This window comes from Carassius gibelio, chromosome B11 (assembly GCF_023724105.1).
Source record: "Carassius gibelio isolate Cgi1373 ecotype wild population from Czech Republic chromosome B11, carGib1.2-hapl.c, whole genome shotgun sequence".
Taxonomy (NCBI): Eukaryota; Metazoa; Chordata; class Actinopteri; order Cypriniformes; family Cyprinidae; genus Carassius; species Carassius gibelio.
The window spans coordinates 16,170,499-16,196,406 of record NC_068406.1 but is presented as its reverse complement, the minus strand read 5'-3'; the positions used below and the strand labels follow the sequence as shown (position 1 = coordinate 16,196,406).

General features: G+C 36.2%; 1 protein-coding gene across 8 annotated transcripts in view; it reads right to left on the bottom strand.

The window, feature by feature from the left end:
* The window catches only part of kaznb (kazrin, periplakin interacting protein b), a 137,683-nt gene that overhangs the window by 12,223 nt on the left and 99,552 nt on the right, over positions 1 to 25,908 (bottom strand). For 6 of the 8 annotated variants that reach the window (XR_008155926.1, XM_052569255.1, XM_052569262.1 and 3 more), the window contains 2 exons: positions 18,825 to 18,932; positions 3,244 to 3,435 (listed from right to left, as the gene is read on the bottom strand). Coding sequence is in view for 7 of the 8 variants with exons in the window: in XM_052569255.1 (XP_052425215.1) it covers positions 3,244 to 3,435; positions 18,825 to 18,932 (300 nt within the window). In the remaining variant the exon portion in view is untranslated. Of the gene's footprint in view, positions 1 to 3,243; positions 3,436 to 15,277; positions 15,808 to 18,824; positions 18,933 to 25,908 lie in introns of those variants that run through there. The other 2 variants (XM_052569260.1, XM_052569257.1) reach the window with 2 other exon arrangements.

Sequence of the window (25,908 nt, the reverse complement as noted above, 5' to 3'; positions counted from 1 at the left end):
ATTGTTGGATTTATGTCTTTTGTTGTTTTATTATCACTATCATAAATAAAATCAGTTTGTAGTTAAAAATAATGCAGTGCACTGCTCAAAACAGCCTCCAGGGGGCACCACGCTCTACTAAAAACATCCCACACGGAAAACAGACATTTGTGTTGTTTGTTATAAAATAATTAACAGTAAACACAAATGCAAATTTAGTTTCAAGGTTTTAATTTGAGAGGAGTGTGAAGTGAAACACCTCATAACAATTTAATATCTTTTATTAACATTTCATTTCAGAGTGCCTGTTCTCTTGCAGCTTTGACTAAGTAAATCATTTATTTTACTTGAGGCAACTGTCTCTTTCCCCCTCAAACTGAAGAAGGCTCCCCATTCCACAGTCAAACCTGTTTTTCCACTATCATTCGAGAGCGCTGACATTCATGAGCACACGTACACCCTGCCACCCATCACTTCTCCCTCTCTAACCCATCTTCTCTTTGCTCCACATGAGCCAAATCAGGTATAGTTTGCTGAAAACGCAGTCTGTGCTTGACTTATTCTGTCATGTCTCATTCACTCCTGTTTAAGTACTACAGGTGTTACATTCCAGACTAAATGACAAGTGTCAAGTAACAGAGTTAACCTAGTGTGAAGTGTGCCAAACTGAGTACAGGGTGTTTAATGTACAGGAGATCTCTTTTAGAGGTGTTGAACAATTGAGACATGTACAGAATAAAATATTATGTTGTGGTTCGCTGTAGATATTGACAGGTGCTGTTCTGTTAATGTAACTCTAGCCTCGAGTCGAGACACAAAAGAGTTAACCGTTTGATTGGCTGAAGTTATCTGTTAAAAATATTTATTTAAAAACATTAATATGACTGTCAGCACATAAATATTAAACAAAATAACACTTATTTTTAAGACAGCACCAATGCGTTTCAGGTGAAACATTTTACAAAAGGAGATTAAATGTTGTCTTTCTTCTCAGATTGTTTTCCAGAGAAAAATGCAGGTTATCTCGATTACTAGGACGTCTAGGGTGTCATCTCGTGTCTTAAACTGTGCTTAGTATTGTCATGAGGATAACCAAAAGTCTGGGATGATTTTAATATGAACAATTATTTGTTTTATGCTAGCTGCATTCCACTGAACTCTTTAGTTTTAATGTATTTCAACAATCCTTCAGAAATCATATGCTGAACAAGAAGAAGAGAATTAGGCTATATATAAATATTTTCTTTTGATAATCTTAATGCATCCCTGCTGAATAAAAAATAAACAGTGCGCTCCCAACTTTTGAGCGCATATAAATTAATCATCACTTTACAGCTAAAAACAAAACAGTTGCCATGACACTTTTATATGTCAGCAGCACTTGAGTTTACTGCTGTCATAAAGCACACTTCATTCTGAATGCACCTACAGCTCAAACTGCAGGAGCGTACAGATAAGACAGACATCTGAACGAATGATGTTATATATCCAAACCCAACTCTTTCTTCCAGCGCTTATGTCCTCTGTTTATACAAGTCTCTCAAATACACTAAAAGAGCATTACACACCAGATAAAAGATAAGATAAGCTACACACACATTAAAGTATCTGGTGACAGGTAGAAAAGGGATCTATTATGCTCTCAGCTGAAATACACGCCTCACACATACTTGAAAGTTCTCTTTTGATGGCATTTCTTTCATTTTCATGCGTCTCATTTTTAAACCATCCCCATCAAACAACATCAGTAATACAGCTTTATACTATGCTTTATACAGAAATATATATCTAAAAAACATACTATGTAATTTTATAATCATACATATTATTATTATTAGTTTATAAATTGTAATATGAGTGATTATTGTAAGATTTCATAAATACATATTACATTTTCTATTAGGGCTGGACGATTAATTGAAAAGTTATTGAAACCGAAATTCGGAACCTTTGTTTTTTTGTTTTTTTTTATCCTGTTCATACTTTTCCCAGGGTTGCCAGGTCTGTGAAATAAAACAAGCCCGACTGCTATTCAAAACTAGACCAAAAATACCCAAGTGCATTTTTCCCCCGGTGTTTTCCCCTCTGTCTAAATCATGCTAAGGGAGATCGCTTTAATAAAATATAAAATTAAATAAAATAGAAAATAAAAATGCGCCAGCAGCTCAAATTGGCAACCCTGACTTTCCCCTTAAAAACATACTACAATGTTACATATTTTTAATAGGAAAATATCATTTTTACATTCAAACTTTTTGATTTCAAGAAATGTGTGCTTTGATTTCTATTCTTCAAAATAATACATTCCTCCAATTATTAAAAAAAAAAAAAAAAAAAAAAAAATCACAAAAGATTAGAAATGCACACTTTCATTAGAAAAAGTATCCCATCTTTAATAGCTTAACATAATAGAAGCAAATGGAATAATCGTTCATTCGTTATTTTGGATTTTTAGGTCAGGTTTCCTATCTTTCTTTTTTTTCTTTCTTTCTTTACTTCTGTAAAAATATTTGGTGCTGTAATGATGCTCTATGTACCATTTTTAAAGACAAATAAATTTTTACACTTCATTGATTTGTATTTAATTGCAACTTGCTACTTGCAATTTGAGTCTATGTAATTGTAACTAGGAATTTTTATTGTAAATAAAGCTTTTGTAAATTCTTTCGGACCCACTTTATATTAAGTGGCCTTAACTACTATGTACTTACATTTTAATTAATAATTTAGTACAATGTACTTATTGTGTACATACATGTTTTTACATTGTACTTATATATTTTTTTTAAAAAACTACATGTAATTACATCTGTATTTAATTTCTGCAATTACATTTATAATTACACTATTGGACAATATTTTACACCTTAACCCACCCTAAAACGTACCCATACCTCCAACTCTCTCCCTAACCTTACCCCTATCCCACCTCAATAGCAGCAAAAGTGTTTTACAATACAATATGAACACAATAAGTACATTGTACTTATTTTTTTATGTAAGTACATAGTAGTTAAGGCCACCTAATATAAAGTGGGACCATTCTTTCTTTCTTTCTTGTAAACTAGTCAACCTCACTTATCGACTAGTTAGACATACTGTAGTTAGAAAGCCCACCGTGACCCATCTCTATTACTGAAACAATGATTTTGAGTAAACTGGGCCGGTATTGGTGTGCCTAGGGAGAGTGAAGCGCTTCAACAGCCCACAGGGGGGATTTCTCTGGTAATCCTGCAATATTGGCTTTGTGATTGGGGTTCAGACCTTGTAAGGCCTCCTTGGCACGTTCCAGCTCCTGCTCCTTCTCCCCCAGCTGCACCTTGAGCTCGGCGGCAGAGAGCGTGTCGGCCGAGCAGCCGCCGTGCGAGTCCTCCAGGTCTTTACTCAACATGTCCTTCATCTGCCTGAGGAGGTGCACCTCCTCCTGCAACTGAGCCACCTCCTCCCTCAGCAACACTGCGGGAGAAATCCAGAGAGACCGGGATAAAGAAATCACTTAGTAACAAGTAGCTCTCAGCAAGTCTTCTGTTTTGATGCTACGTATTATTTTTTCCATGTGGCCAGCGGGCTAAGAGGAAACAGCATAATTATGACAAACAAAGTGTGGCTGTTTAGATACTTCATTTTTTTTATTTCTCACTCTTAAACAATGCTATCTTTCATCCCTTTTTAATCACAGAGAAGCAGATCACATAATAAAAAAAAGCAGCATTCAGATCTGGAGGGGGTGAGAGACAATTTCTATGCCATTTTCAAGGCTCTTTCATAGTGTCAAGGGAGTTAGAGAACAGACACATTAGGAATGAGAGCGAAACCACAGCAACAAGAGCGGGACACTTAAAGCAAAACAGCGGTAATTGGCAATATATCAACAAAAACACAAGCAAAACTGTTAAGGCATTGAGAGACGGGAGGCTGAGAGGACAAAAATGTTCCAGAGGCTTTTTTTAATGAGCGGAAGAGTGTTGCCTACTTTGCTTTGAATGACAATCAAAAAAAAAGCCCATATCTCAACCCTGCACAGAGAGTGCCTATAAACCAGAGCAAAGCTGATTGAAGGACTTTCAAAAGCTCATGTGGCGACTTTCTGTTGTCAACATTTCAAGTCTTGTCCATCTAATGTGGCGGAAATTCACAGAACATCATCGAGTCGTGAAAGTAAACCAAATTAGCCGAGCTGCCAGTCAGGTGCGCTCTGGCTCTGCTGATATGCGCTCAGTGAGGGAGTAAATTAAACAGAGGCCTTCGTTCGGTGTGCTCTGCATTACCAGTCAACAGCTGCGACATCAATCTTTTTCAAGAGAAACGAGGGAGCTTATCAAGTAATAGAATTCAATTAACTGTAAACTATAATGCACCCATGCTGCAGCCTGGACAATGAAGGCCTGGCTGGGATAAAACAAATCTACAACACTTATCAAGAGCAATCAATACAATTAATGAGGTATTTTGCTTGGAGTGCAACACGGTAATGTAGAATTCATCCCACCAGGCATGTCACGGTTTTGTATGTTTTTTTTTTTTCTTTCTGCTTTTGAGTGGCAGTTGTAGTCCCGGGTGCTTAACACACACACACACACACACACGCACACACACACACACACACACACACACATCTAAACAAAGTAGCAGTTAATTCTAAAAATATAAAGGGTTAGTTCACCCAAAAAATATTTTTTTTTCAATAATTACTCACCCTCATGTCGTTTCAAAACTGTAAGATCTTTGTTCATCTTCGGAGCACAATATATTTTGAGCAATTAATGACGTAATTTGCATTTTTGGGGTGAACTATCCCTTTAAGATGTTTTATTCCTTTGCTCAAATACATAATATACATATGTTTTTACCCCGATAATAAATTAATATATATTACTACAACTGCCTGAATAAATAATAATAAAGTGTTAAATGCATTAATAAATTATTAATAATAAAAAAATTAAAGAAACATGCTATTATTTCCATAATCACACCAAATTAATGTGTTAAATCAACAGTCCTCATATATTTTAATACTGTGTGTGTATATATATATGGTATATTTTAATTAACAGAGCAGTTTAATATATATGTTTTTATAATTTTTTAAACATTAAATGCTCTCATAAATCATTATTAATAATAAAAATTACTCAAATTAATAAAAAAACATGTCATTAATAAAAAATAAAATAAAAAACTTTATTATTTCCAGAATTAATCACACCAAATTAATGTGTAAAATCATCCCTTCAATATTTTCAGCCCGTATATATATTTTATGTAATTTAACTGAGCAGTTTATTAATCAGACATGCCATTATTTTGAAAGTTGTATTTAATTGCAGGGTGCATGTGCTAGCTGACTCTGAGAGTGCAGTAACCACCGGTCCCTCACCTTCACTTTAATGTGCCATGAGATCACTCGATGAAAGCACTTCCAGATAAAACTGACAATTAAATCACTTAAACCACTAGTGTCGGAATTCGATAGTGGATGTTTGGAAGCGATCCCACTCTTAACGTGTGAGACAGAGAGGGGGCCGGCCGTGAGTAGAGATAGCAGCAGGTGCTCGAGGCATTTCTTCAGCAAGCCGTTGACAAGTTGAGCGTCTGCAGCACTGCCGATAAGACAGAGACAGGGGCGACCCATTGGTCAGTGCCCACTACCAAGAAGGGCCAAACAACCGGCTTTCAACATGGCACAGGAAGCTCGTTTTCCTGGTAAGTGTCATCTTTCATGCTGTCGTGTTGGAGACCAAAGCCACTTATTCATTTGTTTAACTCAGCGGAGACTTATTTGGGGCACTGGGTCCAGCTGTTGTCCTGCTTTGAGTCCCAGCACATACACAGGGCTTTGGCTTACTACCAGTATTTGTATGAGAACTATGTAGCTTCTGCGCTCTTACAGCAGTTCTGCTGGTCTGTGCCAAACTTGGGTTAAGAGTGCAAAGACAATGAATCATAACATTACATGTGTATGAATCATAAAAATCATTCATGTTAAACCACACATTTTGCAGCAAACACACCAGTGTCAATCTCTGAAAATTTAAAAATCACTCAGCAACAAACAACATACTAGCCATTGATTGAATCAACACTGATCTCAGAGAAGCTGAAATATACAAACAATTCTGATTGATTTCTTCCTAGTGTTCCCAAGATACAAACAAATCAGCAGACCACAACACTTCTTGAGGATATAAAAGAGGTTCAGTAAAAAGTCAAATGTTGCGTCAGAGACAAATGTCAAAATAAAAAACAAGTCAATGTTTACTACAGCGATCTGGGAAACTGCACATTTTGACAAGGAATGGCCATTTGCAAAAAGAAAATACAACCAAAACACATTACGGCACATTACAACCAAAACAATGAATACAACTCAATAAAACCTGTGTAACCCAACCCAAACACTGATTTGAGTGAAATTATTTTATACATCCAGTACTATCTAAATGCAAAATAGCATTTTTATAAAATATAAAAGGAAGCAAGTGCATTGTGTGGTACAGGACTTAAAGCTGCGGTAGGTAACTTTTGACGCTCTAGCGGTTAATAAACAGAACTGCTTGCGTCTTGCGGAAGAACATCGTAGCCGGAGCTACTTCTCTCTGTTTATGTCTATGAAGAATCACAAAGGTACTGGGTTACTCCGCCGTGGTACCCCCGAAGCAATCTAAAATATTCCGAATATAAACACTTATTATAGGTGCAAGCTAAAAACACGGTTTGGAAAATGGATTCATGGTGTACTCGCTTATAATATACATTTTTCTACATTTTGAACACCAACAAAGTTACGGACAGCAGCTCTGATTGGTTGTTTCTTACCGGGAGCGGATGGAGTTTCTGCAAATGGCAATAGGACCACTGGGAGGAGCCAGAGGAGCTTGATTTTTTCACAGATTATCTGTCTCATATTCTAGGTTTAACAAATATGTAAAAAATATATTTTTACAAAAGTAACCTACTGCAGCTTTAAACGTAGCAGTGGTTTTAGTAACCCATATGAACGGACTGATGCACAGCATTGACATGAACCATTGAAGATAAGGAAATATCTGACTAATTGATCAATCAGAATTAAGTATTTCGGTGAGTATTTATGTCATAAAAATGACTGACGTAAATAGTGTCTATTTGAAGAGGCTGATGAGTCTGCACTCACAGGGTTGTAAGAAATCTCATCAGAAGTTCAGGAAAGGAGAAAGTGTCTTTGGGTCTTCTTTATGCTCTAAGAACTGAGCAGATATACACAAAAGCAATCAGGCCCATAATTCCTCAAAACGCAGTGTTCAATCGATTTGCGCTGGCGTCATGTCTCCTTCTCACTTATCATCTCAAGAGCCAAACTAACCGTACACTTCTTTGCTTTGCAGCCTCAGTGTGAAGATAAATCGAAGAAAAACTAAGCGAAGTCAAAGAGTAGTTATGGATGAGTCTGTAGACAGCACAATAAAACTCAATTTTTCAGCTGTAAAGCTACTAAACTTTATTATTATATATAATATATTAACTTTTTCTAGATCAAGTCTGTTATTCAAACTAGAATCAAGAAGAATCAAATCGACGCAGACCACCAAATACTTGTTTAACGTTAATTCCATCAAACTCATAAAAAAGGAAAATGATTTAATAGGCCAGTGAAATCTCAGTCCCATTGATGCTGCTGTCTGGTGCCACATAAATGATGACAATAACCAGCTATATAAACTTTGCAGCTGCAGCAATATTTTCTACTGCATAGATTGTCTTTATCTGACAGTTTCTGGCCTGCGGTTCTGCAGTTTCATGATAAAGCATTTTGTGAACTCCAGAATGCATGTTTCAACGGATCTGTAGACAAGTTCTGATGTATAACCACCTCCATGAAACTCCCAAACAACCTGTAAATGTAACTGGGTCCTTAGGCAACTCCTAAAAAGGAGTTCATCGCAGATTATATAGCACAAGAGGAAAAACGGAGCATTATTTGTAGCACAGAAATCAATCATTGAGTTGTGAAGTTCTGGGGTCCCGATGGCCCTAAAAGACTTCATACCCAGATTAGACCACATAAGGTCAATGATGGAGAGGTTGCAGGTGTCTCCAGGCTCTGGCACATTTTCCAAATCTCAAGGGACGTCTGGATTCATGGAATGATCCAGATATTAAAGGGCCATTCTTAACGCAATGCATTTTGCATGCAAAAAGCCTAATGAATAAAAAAGATCCACAGTTTGTGTCAAAAACAAAGGTTTTACTAATTAAACAATGTACTACAGAAACATTTAATACCATGGATTAAACATGAATCAACTAAGGATTTACTGTGACTGCAAGTCCAAATAAATTATTATTAAAAATGTAAAGCATTTCCTCTAGACATGGGCACAATGTCTGTGGCATTTTCCCACAATGCTTTCCCAGACTAGCTTTGATACTAGTCCCGATATTACCGTCTAAGTGCTCTAAACCCCGAGGTTACATTTTGGGAGTTTTTGGGGAGAGTCCATGACCATGAAGCAGCAGGGGATTTCACTGTGAGCCGCAGTGGTTTTAATCATTGATTAACATGAGCGAGCAGCATGCTGTGGAGAGTTCAAAAAACCTCTCGCTCCGAGCCTGTGTGAGTCAGAGAAGGTGAACCGATAAAACACAAAAGAGAATATCATTAAAGTGGATTATTCTGATTCCACACTATTCAGTCTCGTTTTAAAGGCTCTCTTTGATTTCGGCTTTTTCCTTTGAGATGTTATGATCAATGCAAAGGAGTGTTTCATCACATACATTCTTTTTCACCACTTATTTTTTTTTTTTTACATTTTATCCTTAGGAGCACAAGTTCACAGCAAATATAGGAGCTTAGTGGTATGCATCCCACACATGTATGAGAAGCAGTCCTCAGGAAGGTTTGTATTACAGTGAGTGTAAATCTTTCTGAGGATATTAAATGCTTTGAAACCAATTGGAAATCTTGCTTCAGATGTTACAGGTCCGTCTGTAAGGTTTTGTCCTTCGTAGGACAAAAAAATGAAGGAATATTCTGGGTTCAGTGCAGGTTTACACAGTTGACAGCACTTGTGGCATAATGTTAATTACCACAATAATTAATTCCATTTATCCATCTTTTTATATATATTAAAAATAAAAATAAGGATTATTGTGATGCAATATAGTGATGCACTTATATAAGTGCATCACTATAATTCTTTTTTTTTTTTTTAAATAAAGTTAGTTGACTAACTTTCAACTAAATTTATTTAAATGTAGCTAAAATAAATAGTTTGCAACCACTTACTTACTTTTTTTTTCACTATAGTGAAAGTGAATGGGGCCTATCTGAAAATGATACTCTAAAACAAAATGCATGTGTGATTTTAATCAAAAACTAAACTGTAAACATCTTTAGAGCTCAAATAAGCTCAAATTTTAAGAGAAGAATAAATGGAATTTCTTTATTAATAATATAGGCTTCACATTTTTTGGACCCAAAAATGGTCCCCATTTACTTTCATTGTAAAGTGCTGTAATGTAACTTTTCTTTTTGCCTTTTTCGACAGAAAATGAGGGTGTACTCTACATTAAAAAAAAAAAAAAAATTCTTCAATCAGGATCTTGTGTAGTTTTCTAGTAAAATATGTAAATATCCTTATAACAACATTGGAGCAAAATTGTAGAAGACAGTAAGTCTTGTTTTCAGAATAATTAAGCTTATTTTCTTAATAGTTTTTCTAGTTTGAAGAATGAACCACACTTAATTTTGTTAGACTTATGCTCACAATGAGAAATGAATAAGAAAAAGAAGCACTATAAAAATATACTCTCTGAAGTCTTCTTATCTTATACAGTTTTGTTTTTCAAGTAAATGTATCTTTGAATTAAGAATGTAAGAATGCAAGATCTATTGAGACACACTAATGTGCTATACGCAAAGATTAATCGTCTTCACGGCAAAGTGTGCAATGGATCGCACATACTATAAGCACGGCAGCTATCAGCACGTATACGTCCCTGCAGACCGATAACTTGCTTCCTAGTGAGCCGTTCGACTCGGATGATTATGTATATAATTCACAGGCAAATTTGTGATTTTGTGGGCTGCAGCGGGAGACCTCAGAGGTTGGTGCCTTGATGATAAGGGCCACTCTTCATCAGATGGATCATGCTGCTAATGCCTCTTAGGCTGAGAACCAAATTACAGAAGCACAAATCATGGCTCTCGTTTGTGGCTTGAGAGGAGAGCAGAGGTCGAGAGAGGCAGAGAGTGATACTTGTATCCCGTTTTGATAGCAGTGAATCCAGCCACGCAGCCTCTCTGACCTCCCGTCAATCACAGAACTGCTCTGCATGCAAAAACACTGAATGCATTTTTTTATACAGTATATTTTATCTCATACTTTTAAGCCCATGATGCGTTTAGAAATTTGTCATTATTTTTGAACAAACAAAAAAACAAACACATCAGTAGTCAAAAGATAATACATATGAATGAATAATTAACACAGGATGCATTCATCATAAATTATAATTTATCCTTTCTTAAACTGAGTATTCATTTGCAGGTTCATAAAAATTTCGAAAATCCCAGCTAATTTATTGACTTCACTGGTGACTTAACTTTAACAAATATTTCATTAATTTATTAATATCAAAATAAAAGAATATAAACAAAACAAATATATTTTGAAATATTTGCTTTGTATGTAATCAATTAACATTTGAACTAACATTTATTTTTGCTTACGTAAACCATGTTATAGTGCATTACATAATCTTTTAATCCATGATGGTTATTATTTGTATTTGTTGTTAACATTTTGAACATTTGAACTAACATTTATTTTTGCTAATGACTATCAGGTTATCAAAAAGCAACTTTGTCTGGTTAATATTAGGGCAACAACACTAGCTCTAACTCTCACCATGTATTTGATATTTACAACTAAAACACAACTATTCCTGAAAAAACATCTTTACACATACTCTTTAAACAAAACACTACTATTACTAAAACTACTATTATCTTTCGTTTTTTTTTTTTTTTTTTTCAGGATCTCACCCGTTTCTCAACACTAGCACTCACATTCACCAGCTCTCACATTTTCTTCTTTCCACAGCAAATTGGGGAACTTAGCTTTATAGTCCTTCTTGTGTTTCTGTCTCCTTAGTTCTCCTCATTTGTAAGTTGTTTTGAAGAATAGCCTCTGATAAATGAATAAATGTAAATGGAATTGTAAACAGTGAGCCAAGCCATAACTACAAAACACTGTCTCTGAAGAGAAGCCTGACAGAAGCGCTAAATATCAGCTCCATTTTGGATTTGGATTGGATTGTTCCTTGGAACAACTGCCAAAAATGCTAAATGAGCCAGTTATTAATACATCAAGTCAAATGAATGATTCGAAGACCGTTTCATTAATCCGGATGAAATGTTTGCGTACTCCACATAAAACCCCAGCCTGACTCAAATATGCTGCCCCATATAGGAAAGAAAATCAACATCAGCGTTTCTTTTAAGACCTACACAATAGCTTATATCAAAAATAGCACCCACGTCAAATGAGATCTTTTCTATATCAGAGCTGTGATAGAAGTATTATTAAAAGGTACAGTAGGAGGTGTGGGATGCTGTACTACGATAAAGCTACTTCAGCCAGCACCAAAACACATGCATGAAAATGCATTACAAGTCTCAAGCGATACAGATTTTGCATGTATTATGGCAAAAAGTGAGAAAACCTGTGAGTGTGTGTGTGTGTTTCTAGTCCTCTGTGTAGGGATATCTGAGGGCAACAGCTGTGCTGAATTAATTGCTCTGCGTTTAAATTGCAAGCAAGTTCAGCCTGCCCATGCCAACTGGAGATAGTGGTAATTGATTCACACTTTCATTAAGGACAGATTAGGCCAAGCCAGCGGAAGGGCAGCAGAAGTGCCTGGCCAAAACGCACACACACACACACATAAACACTCACCGTAATCTATCAGCTTTGGAATTTATTAATACTACTACTAACAGTTAAGGCTTTCATAACCATATTTATATGGTTTCTTGAGTACCAAATCAGTATATTAGAATGATTTCTGTAGGATCATGTGACATTGAAGACTGGAGTTATGATGCTTTGCGATCACAGGAACAGATTACATTTAACATTAAAAGGAAACTAATTTTCCTTGAACTTTTGCAATACAAAATAGCAGTTTTCGTGTTTTCAGAAAATGGAAAAAAAAATGTTTTGGGTTGCTACAAATAAACTGCTTGGTCTGAACTTTCCCATGATATGTATTTACATGTGCCTGCACACTTTTACATGGCAATGACACCTAATTCGTGTTTTGAAACTGGGCCCGAAAGCGATGGTGAAGTAATAAGGGCTCGGATTCAAATATTCAAAACTCTGTTACTTTGTTGTTTTTGTTCACCTCCTACTCAAGCATATGCTTCCCTCTGATACTGGAATAAAACCACTTTGTTCTGTCATTTAGCTTGACAGCAACAAATCCTGTAGGAGAGTTGTCTCCGACTGCACAATTTTTTTCCAGGACGTATAATTTGCTCTGTTACGTAACGTAAGCACTTAAGTGACTCACTTCAAAATCCCTGTGGACTTGGCTGGGGTGACGGAATGCAACATATTGTAGTAGCTGTCAGCGTGGGTGTTCCAGACAGGGTTTTGGCAGCGTGAAACTTGTCCGTGAGCTGTAGTGTGAACTTGTAGTTTGTACTTTGGGGTGGGAGAGAAGGGCAGAGCTTGACAGAACCATCTGGCAGCAGGGGCTCGGAGGGTCAAACTCATTATCTTCATCTATTTGGAGCGTAACCACTGGCACCGAGTAGATCAGTGAGCCGCAGAGGTTTTGCCAAGCCCCGTTGGCGCCGGTGGCACAATATTCTCAAAATACCATTAGACAATGAGTGCACAAACACACACACACACACTAGCAGGTGCACCTGTATGTCTGTTTGTAAATAAGGAATTAACAGACACACAGATGCACTTCTGGGTGAAATGTAATGTGCAGATAAACATAAACTATAATATCTAAAACATAAATAGAAAGAAACCAAATAATAATAATAAAGAATAAATAAAATTATGTATTGTGATGCACTTTTTATTTGGCCATTAGATTAAAAAAAATTATACTTGGCAGTAATAAAACATAAGTCTCTGATTTCAACATAAAAATGTCATTAGAGTAGATGGAGCCGATTCATTTCTGGGAATCAGTTCAATCTATCCATTTAAATAATCAAATTTATTTTGCATCATCATCATCATGCAAAAAAAAAATATCAAAATGATTTATGAAATACACACTACCTTTCAGAAGTTTTTAAAGTCTAAGACTTTTTAAAGAAGCGAAAGACTTGAGCAAAGATGCATAAATTGGAATGCTGACAGTAAATACATTCATAGTGTTAAAAAAGATTTCTAATTTAAAAAAAAAAGATGTTCTTCTGAACTTGAATCCTGGACAAAAAAAAAAAAACATCAAGGTTTCCACAAAAATATCAATAGCACAACTGTATTCAACATTGATAATAATAAGAAAATCAGCATATCAGAATGATTTCTGAAGGATCATGTGACACTGGAGTAAAGATGCTGGAAATTCAGCATCGTCACAGGAATAAATTACATTTTAAAACATTTTAAAAATATTACTTTATTCCTTTTTTTACTGTGTTTGTGATCAAATATATAGGTAAACACTGCTATTTATAACTGTTAAGTTATTTATGTAAATAAATTAAATATAAATCTCACCCCTTAAGGCACCACATAACACAAAAATACAAAAATATAATGAATATCATTAGGTATTTTTTGCTATGCTTTCCAGTCCTACCATAGTTACAAAAACCATACACAAGCATCAGTAACTGTGAATACTAGCATGTTAGAAACCATTCTTAACAACAGACCAGCAGCGATGTCCTTGTCTAATGTTAACTGATCTCTAAGAGCAACGGTGCAAGTGTCCTGAGGCAAGGTTAAGGAAGAACACAATTCCAACATTCAGCCATTCAGTCAGTCTGTCAAAAACAATCCTTACCTTACCCTAAAAACTTTCAAAGGCTCAAGCTGCACAGTCATACCACCAAGATCAAACGCTTAAATTCCAATGAATCAAACGAGTGTTTCAGGAAGTGTGTTCACAATAAACCATGCATTCAAGAGGTCACAGCTGAGCAGCTTCAGATGAAACCTGACTTGACACCAATATAATTATCTTCAAGGGAGTGAATTCACAGTATGTGCAGTGTAACGTTAAGTAAACTACTGTACGCATGATTCACATTCCTCCTGTTTTGCCAATGGCAACTATCAAAGTGCTTAAATATGATCCATAAATTCCTGCTCCGTCTGTTGTTAGACTTTGAATAAAGAGTGTAAAGACCAGTCTCACAGTGTTGATTTAGCGGGGTGTGGAGAAGACCCAGGGATTAATACGAGCCACTACAGACGAACAAACAGAGGCTGATTCAGGATCAGCTTTAATTGTTTTGTGAGTAAAAAAAAATGAGAGAGGATTGCAAAGAGATTAAAATGTCACAACAGACCAAAACAAGTTTGAGAAAGGTCCGTGAAATGTTTCCACTTTTACAATAAAAGGTAACTGCAACGTTTTAAAAAAAGCAGAAAATGTCAAAATGTTTTTCTTTTAAATCGTCCATTTCACTCGATCACTCATACATTGCCATACATTCAAAGTAGATTATTGTGACAGATTATTGGTCAGATTAAGGGATGTGCAAATATCCCTCACATAAACAGACAGCATGATGCCTCTGAATTACCACCATCTATGACCTCACAAACAACGTGTGTGTCACTAACGTGATAACAGCTGATTACTGGGTAAGAGCTACACGTCACACATGGCAAATCATAGTGTTACTCAAGATTACATGAAATTAAAGACAAGCACATGCCTTGTATTTGTTTGACTAATCAAATAATCTAAAAGTTGCTAAAAGCACTAAACGGCAGTATGTATAGGTCAGCGTTTCCCAACCCTGTTTAGATTTATTTGCCTCATCGGCAAGTCCATAACACACAGAACCTAAAATGTGAACTTTTTCATTTATATTATGCCCTGATGGATTTCCTCATAAAGGAACTGACTATCTCATACAAAAGGTTTAACAAAGAAAAGAACCTCTAGTTTGGGAATCACTGATACAGGTCAGGTACGGGTACACCTGAAGAGACTCTGTGCATCGTTATACAATCAGATTTACATGCCTGGTTATATGATTCAGAGGTGTGTTATGCCTGTGGTTTCCATCTTGGACTCACGTACACACAAAAACACTCACCTGGTCTGCCCTCCTCTTTTTCAGATCTCATGTCCCTCACAGTGCCGGCTCCGGCAGGCTCCACTGTCAGTGCTGGTGCTTCTTCTCATAGCAAGAAAATTAAACTAAACCTCCCCCCACCCACATACACACAGTCACACACTCACTCACACACACACACACACACACACACACACACACACACACACACACACACACAGGTACACGGTTCACTCCTACCACTGCCCCACGCGCTCCTCCCTGACGGGTTACTAGGGAGTTGTTCCCGAGTAAGTACAAACAAGTTTGAGCCGCCTTCGTCTCTGAGCCTGTATACCTGTTCTGGGAGTTTCTTTTGGGTGTTTTCTAAAGTTCCCCACCCCCCTACACCCCTCATATCTGTTCTTGCTCTCGGATGCACAAACACACTCACTCTCGCTGGCCTAAAAGGTGCAGAGAGTTCAAAAGGGAAATGGCACAGTTTTCCCAGCCGTGTTTGAACAGGTACGTTCATGGGACGGGGGGAGGAGACAAACAGCTTTTGTGATCAGGTGAGAGGGCAGGTGAGTCTCTCTTCAGAGGCAAAGCAGCTCCATCTAATGGTGGAAACAAGACACAGACTGACTGTTCTCTTCATTTTAAAGGAACAGTTCACCCAAAAATGGAAATTCTGTCATAATTTACTTCCTCAAATCGTATTGATTGTATTCTTTGTCATTTAATGAAAGTTAATGGAAACTAAGGCTGTCGAGCACCAAAAAGACTTATAAGAACCATGAAAGTAGTCTATACCACTTGAGTTTACACAAATTAGTTTTATTAGGGTTCTTTGTTGTAATTTTTAGTTAATCACTTATTTAAAATTAGCTAACTATTACAATTAAAAGTACAACATAAATAAAAACTATCGAATTAAATCATATGGTCTACTTTTATGATACTTATATGATACATAAAAGGGAGAGAGGGAAAATTTAGATAATAAAATAAAAATGTAAAATATAGAATAGTTATATAGAAATATAGAATACTTAAGTAAAATGGACCTATGGTAAATAGTTCATAATGTAATTTTCTGAGCTTTTCACTTCCTTTGTATAGAAATTGAACATGCATGATATTCTGCAAAAGTTTACATAAGAATCTTTCAAAATTAGCTGAAAATGACAAATGACAAACCTATAATTAAAATGATACTGTATATATATATATATATATATATATATATATATATATATATATATATATATATATATATATATATATATAAATACATATATACATAATTTTTGGATCTGTTCACTTTTAAAGTGTAGAAAGGAGCTTTCAATGTTTATCTTTCATTTAAGAAAGAAACTCAAACTAATATGGAATGACCTGAGAGAGAGTAAATGATGAGTGATCTTTTTAAGGCATGTCAATCACGGTGACCCTTATAAACCCTAAAACTTGCTCTTTCTTGGACTAAAAGTATATCCACTTTTGTCCACCATCTTTCTCCCTCCACATCCCATAATTCTTTGCAGTAGGGATCTGTGGGATGTATTGTCAGATAAAGAGCTGGATGAGTGTCCTCTTTCTCACAGAACTAATGGAGCCACCGGCAGACAGGGGCCCACTCTCTGTCACAGAGCACCGGCTTCAACCTACAGCGAGTGGCAGCCTCAAACACACCCTCAAGGGCTCTCAGGGTCTTAACACTGACTCATCTCTCCTTTTATCACTCTCTCTTAAAGACCAGGATGCTGGTGCTGAGTTCAGAGTGCCTGCTGGGAAAGAAAATGACCAGTTCATACACAAACAACTCAATGCGATACTTTGAAGCATATGCTGTTTGTGTAATGAATGAGTGACCGCCCTAATATCAGACAGGATGGGCCCAAGAGCTCTTGTGTGTTGATTAAATGTACACGTGTTCAGTAGGGAAGGCTCAGGGGATTCATTGAGTTGTTGTTTTCCGAGGGGGGCTGCACATAAGTGAGCTTGTATGGGCACATGAGGCTGAAAGTAATGAATTTAGTACATTAAAGCATCTCTAATACGGCTGCCTGCTTCTTTTTATTTCTCAACTGCCTAGATAGAGTTGCCTGGCAGACCGAGCATTATCTTTCAAAACAATTTAAGGCATGGCTGGTAATAATGCAGTACTGACAGCAAGCACAATATCAATAATGCCTTTCACGAAGGGTGAAACGAACAATGCAAGGGAACAGAATAGAAACAGTAAAAAATAAATAAATAAATAAACAAAAAAACAGGAGAGAAAGAGAAAGACGAGAAAGAACAGAACGATTCTGTGACAGCATCAATGTAAAGTGATGGCATCAGAAAATACCATGATAAGCTGACATATACTATGGTATGGATGGTAAAATAGTGTCAAATAGAATAGAATAGAATAGAACAAATGAGCAAAATAAAACAAAATCTAATTGAATAAAAACTTACAGAATGCAACACAATAAAGCAAAACTGAATATAGTAAAACAAAACAGAATGAAAAAGAAAAGAACAGAATTTAAAAAAATAAAAAAGAACAGAACAGAAAAACAACAAATAAATAGAAAAGAATAGAAAAGAAAGAAATGACAACATAAAACAGAATTGAAAGGAACAGAAATTAATAGAATAAAACAACAAAACAAGAAAACTAAAAGGATATAGCTGATCAGAAATGAACATAGAATGGAAATGAATGACAAAACAGAATAAAAAATGAACGGAGAACTGAAGTGAACAGAGTAAAACAATATAGAGGAAAACAACGGTAGAAATGAACAGAAACAGAATAGAAACTAAAAGAACAGAAATGAATAAAACTGAAATGCAAAGAATAGAAATTAACTGCAGAACAAAACAAGAAAACAGAATAAAATAGAAATGAACATAAGAGTAGAAAAAAAGATTAGAAGTGACTGCACAAACTAATACGTATATATATATAAAATATATAAAAAAATATAAATATATTATAAAAAAAAAAAATATATATATATATAAAAGTATATGTATGCTATTATAAAAAGCACATGCTAACGCATGTCACAGCCATCAACCTGAGAGAAGTCGAAAATTATTCCTGGTACTGGTTAAAATGAAGACCCTCTATCTTCCTACGAGGGTAGTTTGGCTTCTTTGTGATGTTGGCTTGATAAAGACATAACGATTATAATTTAGGAGGACAGCACTCCGGAGGAAAGGCAATAGAGAGTAACAGGCGTCATTATGTGTGGAAAATGGGATGTCTAGAATATGACTTAAGAGATTCTGTTCAATTCCCAGTTTGATCAATACACTTCATAATGACGCCTCCCCGCAGCGACCGACATTACATGAATCACACAAAGCTTTTTTGTTGTCTTAGAAGGTAACTCTCTCGCAATTTGTAGAAGTGCAATTCTTTAGTCGCATACATTTTTCTCCTCACAACCACATAGGAGTCCAAAGGACAATCGTTTCGTTTTATTTGCCTTTCAGTGTTGTGATGAATTCCCAGAGCTATGCGTGTTCACAGCCTGTGGAAGATAAGCACTGAAACATCATGCTTACGCATATTTGGAGATCTTACCTTTGTCAAGTGAAGAATCTGGAGTTCCAAAGTCCATCAAGCTCGACATGCCTTTCTGGAAAGTGAGATCAGAAACCACTGCTTTCTGTCGGTGGTGGAGCGAAGGATCTGCAAGACAAAAACACAAAAGATGCTATGCTTCTCCAATCTCGTTCTTTCATCAGGTCCAAGCTAATATCGAGGCTTGACATTTTTGCCTTTGTAAGTGGCCGAGGGTGGTGAAGTGCAGGCCTCCAACGACAAAAGCGTGCGGAGTGTGTCACTGCGTCTGTGGCTCGTGACTCACCGAGCATCTCGCAGCTATTACTGCTCATCTGTAATTAACTCTGAAACACTGACACGCACCACGCGAAAGCGCCACATCCACTGAATGGCTTTTAAAGACAAATAATCCCCCTCTGTCCACGGCCCACGCTGCTGCCGTAATCAATGTGCATTGAAAGTGACAGGTAGCAATTTCATGTAGCTACAGTGCAAGGAACAACACACTGAATCATGATTTTCCCTCGGATCTGAAAGGGAAGAGGAAAGCTAACAATGTTGGTTTGATGAGAACGAGAGAGTGCTGAGATTCACAACCACCATCAATCAGCCTACTCTGCGCGGTAACGTGGGCCTTGTGAGTTCCTCTGATGCCACGAGAGTTTTCCGTGTACCTGTGAAAATGGAACAAGGGCGGTGTACCAATCTTTCAACACGAGCATCATAAATAAATGGCTCTTTTGTCATATCACGCTCCTTGCATCACCTGATGCCGACGTGGAGCGTGCCGGTATGTCACTTCCGTGAGGAATTGCGTGCATTGCGTGTCAATTACCACAGGTTTGACAGGAGATATGAAATGGTGCTTGACATTTTCCACATCATTATGTCAGACAGCGTTCATCCTTCTCCATTCCCTTTAACAGAAACCACCTCAGTACTGCCTATTCTTTCTTCCTCTCCCTCCAGCGGCTCAGGCTTCACGGCCGGCTGCACACCTGAACTGATGTTGCTAACTGAAGTCTCTTTAAGAGCCCCCTTTTCCACTCTATCTCTGTATCTGCTCCTGTTACCTGCTTACACTTACACACCAACTAATGTGACTTATTCTGTATTAGGACATGTTACACTGCAAAATCCTATTTTTCTTCCTCATTCCACAGTGCATTTTATTATCTATAGCAGTTCTTCAGACTACGGACTGCCAGTGCATAAGATGATGACAAAAAGACCCCATGTAACGTATATATAAACTTTCATTTTATTATTATAATTTTTATTTTATTTTATGTTTTCTTTTAATTTACTATAAAATAATAATACTAAATTAACCCTTTAACATCCACTGTCTCTATTCTATTTCTATTCTGCTTTTTATTATTTTTTATTTATTATTAAAAAATAAATAAATAAATAAATAAATAAAAAAACTTGTACTGTGTTAGAAATATGTTTTTTAGACTTCACAGCACTTACAAATTGTTGCACTTTCGTTATTTTGATTGCTTCTATCGATCTTATTTGTAAGTCACTTTGGATAAAAGTATCAGCTAAATGATTAAATGTTAATAGAAATGTATCAACGTAACATGCATAAAGTATTATATTAATGTATATATTTGCAAAAAATATATAAAAGAAAAAAACAGAAATGAACTAACCAGAACAGCAAAACAACAGAAATGAAAAGAACAAACAGAACAAAACAAACGAACAAAACTGAAATGAACTGAAATGAACATGATAAAATAATAGAATAAAAGATCATGTTAATAACAAGTTTTAAAAATATTGATTGTAAGCCATTTCATTACTTCTTGTTATTATGATTACCTTTATTGTTTTTAATTTTAAAATACTAAATACTAAAAATACTCAGTTTTGAGCCTGGCTCAGTCGATAATATCCCTGTTGTGTCATGGCATCATTTTCAGGAGTGGGTCAATGGTGACGAATGACTGAAATCACATTTCTGCTTTTTATGTCTGCCTAGTTCTGCAGAAACTTTTGGTTACACGGTATTGATTAAAAACCTTCATTATGGATTGAAAATACCCCGTATCTAAGAGGACCTTTCACAAATCTGTGCTTTGCTGGGTTACTAATGGAATGAAAAAGCCAGATGAAAGACTTAATGCATATTAATGAAACTGAAATAAGCAGTTTGTTGAAAAACTTTACAAGTAACAAAATCAAATAATGGTATTTGTGCATGAGTAATTGTACATAATAAAATGCAGCTGTAAAGTGCAGTACATTATTCAAAGCTTAACATTTTTGGTGCCCAGAGGCTGTTAAATAAATGGATAGAATGAGTCAATCATTACCATTATAGCTACCTGTTTAAATAAAGACTGGATACTGGATTTACTGACCCCTAACCTAATGCTCTTCTATTAGAATATAATATGTCTGTATTGACTCAGCTACTCCGTGGAACTGTGGTCAGACTGAAGTATTAATTTTATAGATCTTTCTTTTAGTCTCAAAGTTTGGGAAATTACTCCTAACAATGAAAAGGTGCCTGGGCATAGAATACAAGAGATTTCTCTTTGGCATTGACCTTTGAGCACATGCTGGCAGATGTAAAATCCTCCACAGATGCTACAGTATATTGAATTTGATGAGAATGAAAACTGAGGCCGTTAGAGATACAAGTTCTGTTCAATCAATAGGTTGTCCTGTCTTCAGATTCCAAAACATGTCTAAGGTTTAGATTCCATGTAAATAAATAAATAAACAAATAAACAACTACAAAAAATGATGTGTGTGTGTGTGTGTGTGTGTGTGTGTTATATTAATTTGCCTTTTTTTGTGTTTCATGGCACATAACAATACAACTCATTGATAAATGAACTGACTGTATGTCAAATCCCAAATCTCTGATTTCTTTTACATCATGGTGTCCGCCCTGATTAAAGTCTTTTCTATTTCCTCACATTCAACTTGCTAAACCCCTCAGGACTGACTCATTTGAGACATTTTTAATGAATCTATCCGCATCCAACCCTGCTGAGATAGTCCATTTCTGAAATATTTCTGCCGCTAAGACCAAATGAAAGGACTATTTAGAACAAGGCTTTATAGAGTTCATTTTTCCCTTTTATACCACCGAAGTTCCATCCGCCCGTTGCCTTTGGACAATTTAGAGAGTCATTATCATTAAACTTTAACACATTACAGACATTTCTGAATATCAAGACTGCTTAGCCCAGCTATAATTCTGTTTGAATACAGGATCATTAAGCTAAAAACTATTTTTCTGCCCTTTCCTATCACATTAGTGCCACAAAAGCAGCCAAACATAACAAACATATCAGCTAAAGTGAAATAATACAGTCTGGAGTGTTCGGAAGATCATGTGCAGGAGTACGCTGGCCTTCTCCGTTCTAGATATAAACCTTATATTAAGGGTCAAAAAGGTTATGAAAATAATTAAGACACACTATAAGGACTATGTGCATTTATCAGCCAAGCTAAGCTAGTTAAATACAAAATAAAACCTGCTTGGCCAGACTGAGAGACCATCTTAAGCTGGTTTCAGCATTTCTTTTTTTTTTAGCAGGAATGAATCTATATGCAACAAACAGACGATTACAGACAAATGCTCTGTCTGCTGGGAGCATTGCTATGAATACTGCTGACTTCTATCTCTCTGGCGTCAGCCAAAACCCACACATACACACAGAGGTCGATTTTTCCTAGGTGTGCAAGAGGTCAACTTTGCCAGGCTCGGATGCAGCATTTTGTCAATCAGTGTGTCTCTAGTAGCTCCGGCACTTCCTTATTAATGCCATACCTGTCAACACAACATATCACTCAAGACACCTAGTTCAAGATTCCTCTGTGGAGGGGGAGGGGCTTGTGGCAGATGATGTCACAATGCATTTCTGGTAGTGTGCCTAGGCATTTAAATGAACTTTAAGATAATGGTGAGCAAGAAGATGGATTAATTGTATAGGCCAAGTATGTTTGGATAAAACTAAAGCTGCAATTATCCCCTTCTTCAGCTGTTTGCTGATGCTAAACTCCTTTTGCATTCCATTACAGATGTGACAGTCTTTGCTTCTCTGTTGAAGCCCCTAGTTAACGAGAAAACACGCTGCATAATAATCATCGCTAAGTGGATTGAAGAGTAAAAAGGACCATGAGAAAAGTCATAATAAAAGAATACATTTATAAACAGTTCTTGGATAAAGGTGGATCTCGATGCTTTAATATATGAAATTAGCCGATTCTTATGTATCTATTCCAGCCTATGCATTGTGTAACTGAAACAAGCAAACAGCAGTATCATTAAGAAATCTTTTAAAAATGCTTTATGCAAGGCTTATGCAAATACTGTACATTGGTTGATGGCTTAAAACTCACATAAACATTTATTGAAAGCAAATCAAATATCAATTGTTCTTAATTTTATCCTGCTTACTACATTAAGTATTCACCACAGCATATCCACACACTGGCACTTGTGTACAGTTAATTTGGAGAAAGCCAATTAAATGTGCATTAGTGCCAGTGTGGTTTCAGAGTTATAAATGCTGAAGACCATGTTTTCCAAGCTAAATAAATAAAAACATTTTGGGTTTTGCATTCCTGTCTGCATTCGTAATTTAAACTAAGAGGCTGCAATTGAACTGAAACATTTCTTTTATTCATTCATATTTAGATTTCATGATCAGTGGACAAATGTAAAAGTGGGCAAATGTAATTTGGCAAATTGTGGAATTTTTTTTTTAAATGGATGAAAATAAAAAATTCACAGGCTAGAGAAAATATCAGTATTATAAATCAATAATGTAAATCAAATTTCCTGTTGAAATGATCCATTTCGTACCTATATTTAATAATGAAAGCACTGTATCTCATGAAAAGATATGAATGAAACATAGTTGATGTACTCTCAAAACAGGCCCACCTCATGTGTTTCAGATACAAACACGAACAAATGGACCTCATCCCAATTCATTGTGGAGGAATGCTGACAGTACAAAAAACATTCTCACTTAGGTGCATTACCCAGCACTTACAGAGGATCATTAGTATGGCTATGCTGCAGATGGCATTGATGAATCGAAACAATCTTCTCTGTGATTAGGAGTTGTGGTAAAAGTGAGAAGGGTCAGAAAAACTTGTGGAAGGAGAAAAGCTTAAGGCAGCCAAAAGCTGGACCCTCCAATGGAGAGAGAGTTTAGTTTTTTTGGCATTGATGGAGTACAGAAGGATATTGTGTGGGTTCAGAAGCTTAAAAATCCTTCAATGCTACCATTTTAGAGAGTCTTTATGTTTGGTCTGCAAAAGTGCAATCCTTAAGTCTAGATTTAGGGAACAGAAGCAAATTAATTTTACTAAGAGTAAAAGAGTAAACATAAGTTAATATTACAAATGTATTTTTAGCGTGTGTATGGGTGAATGAGCGTCACCTGCGCATGATAAACTAATCCTTAGAGAAACAAAGTGGGCAAATGTAATTTCGAGCTGAAAACTGCAAAAAGTGGGAAGAAAAAATAATGCACAGGTGATATACTTTTTCCCAAGCAGAATTTTTTTTTTAAATCTAATTCTACAAAATGTCCCAAGAGGCTATGTAAAATAGTGTGACCATGCAAGTACTAAACTGAACACGGCAGCTCTACCAGTGTAATGAGTGACACATACATGCATACATATATATATATATATATATATATATATATACATTAAAAATGAAGAAAGTAAAATAAATGTACATATTTAATAGTTTGGGACTGGTAAGTTTTTTAAAAATGTTTTCGAAGTCTCTTTGGCTCTCCAATGCTGCATTTATTTGATCAAATACTATGGTGAAATATTATTAGACTTTAAAACAACCGTTTTCTATGTTCATGCATTTTATTTTTCTTTATTTTCAGAATCCATTATTCCAATCTTCAAGTGTCACATGATTCTTCTGGAATCATTCTAATATGCTGATCTGATGAATTTCTTTTTGTTATCAATGTCGAATATATAGTTAAAAAGAACAGCATTTGAAATAGAATTCTTTTGAAACATTATACATGTCTTTACTGTCACTTTTGATCAATTGTTTGCACTTTTTCTGAATATTAGTATTTTTATTTAATTATAAATACTTAAATTACTACCTTTAATTATATATACAGTACATATTTTCTGACTTCAAAACATTTTGGACCCCTACACATAAATTCTACTTCCACACCAGTCTACTTCCTGTCTGGTTTTTGACTGACTGGAATACCATTTATATGAGACATGAGACCCTTTGGGCCCGAGTTCAGTGTCCTGATGGGTGCAAGTGATCAAAAGCTCAAGTCCAGTCTCCATCATCTCTCTCAACCCTCAGAAATTCAGTTTGAGTTCTCTCCCAGTGGACAGGATGTTGCCAACGGCTGGAAAAATGTTGTTTATTAATCTGTATTTATAGTCACGGACAACAGAGGAAATCAATAGGCACTGCATTCACTGCACATTAAGCCTGAGACGATGCTTCAAGGCCTGTGTGATTGACTGGCACACTGTGTGTGTGTGTGTGTGTGTGTGGATACTGTCAGCCTGAAGCAATCCATTGCCCAGAGCAGAAGCTTTCCGCAGACACACTCTCCGCCTCATCAGAAACCTTCCACTTCCGTTATAGACGCATACAATGCTCGTTAGGGAATCGGTAACATACATTCATTGGAAAGACTGTACTTCACCAGGAAAGTTTTACTTGGTTCACCAGCGAGGGCACTAAACCATTAACGATGTAGCACACTAGTGTTTGAAATGACAGTGTGAGGGACTCCCGTTGCGATGAATTGGAACACTAATAGAAATTGATGCGAGTTTTGTCAGCAGGGGTGAGACGTGATTTGAGAGTTTCTTTAACGACAGCCGAGATTAGGATTTGGGTGGGGAATGACTTCTGGATCAGCGTGAAAGGCCAGTGTCTGTTCTCAGATCATTAAACAGCACCATGATGCAGTGCACACAAGGGGCAGATGGAATACAAAGATCAGCAACTAAGCAGCATGAAACAGGTACAGACAAACTATGCAAGGGGTGGAAAGAATCCCGAAAGCGATAAGCAGAAGATTACTGCATATCAGAGCTGTTTACA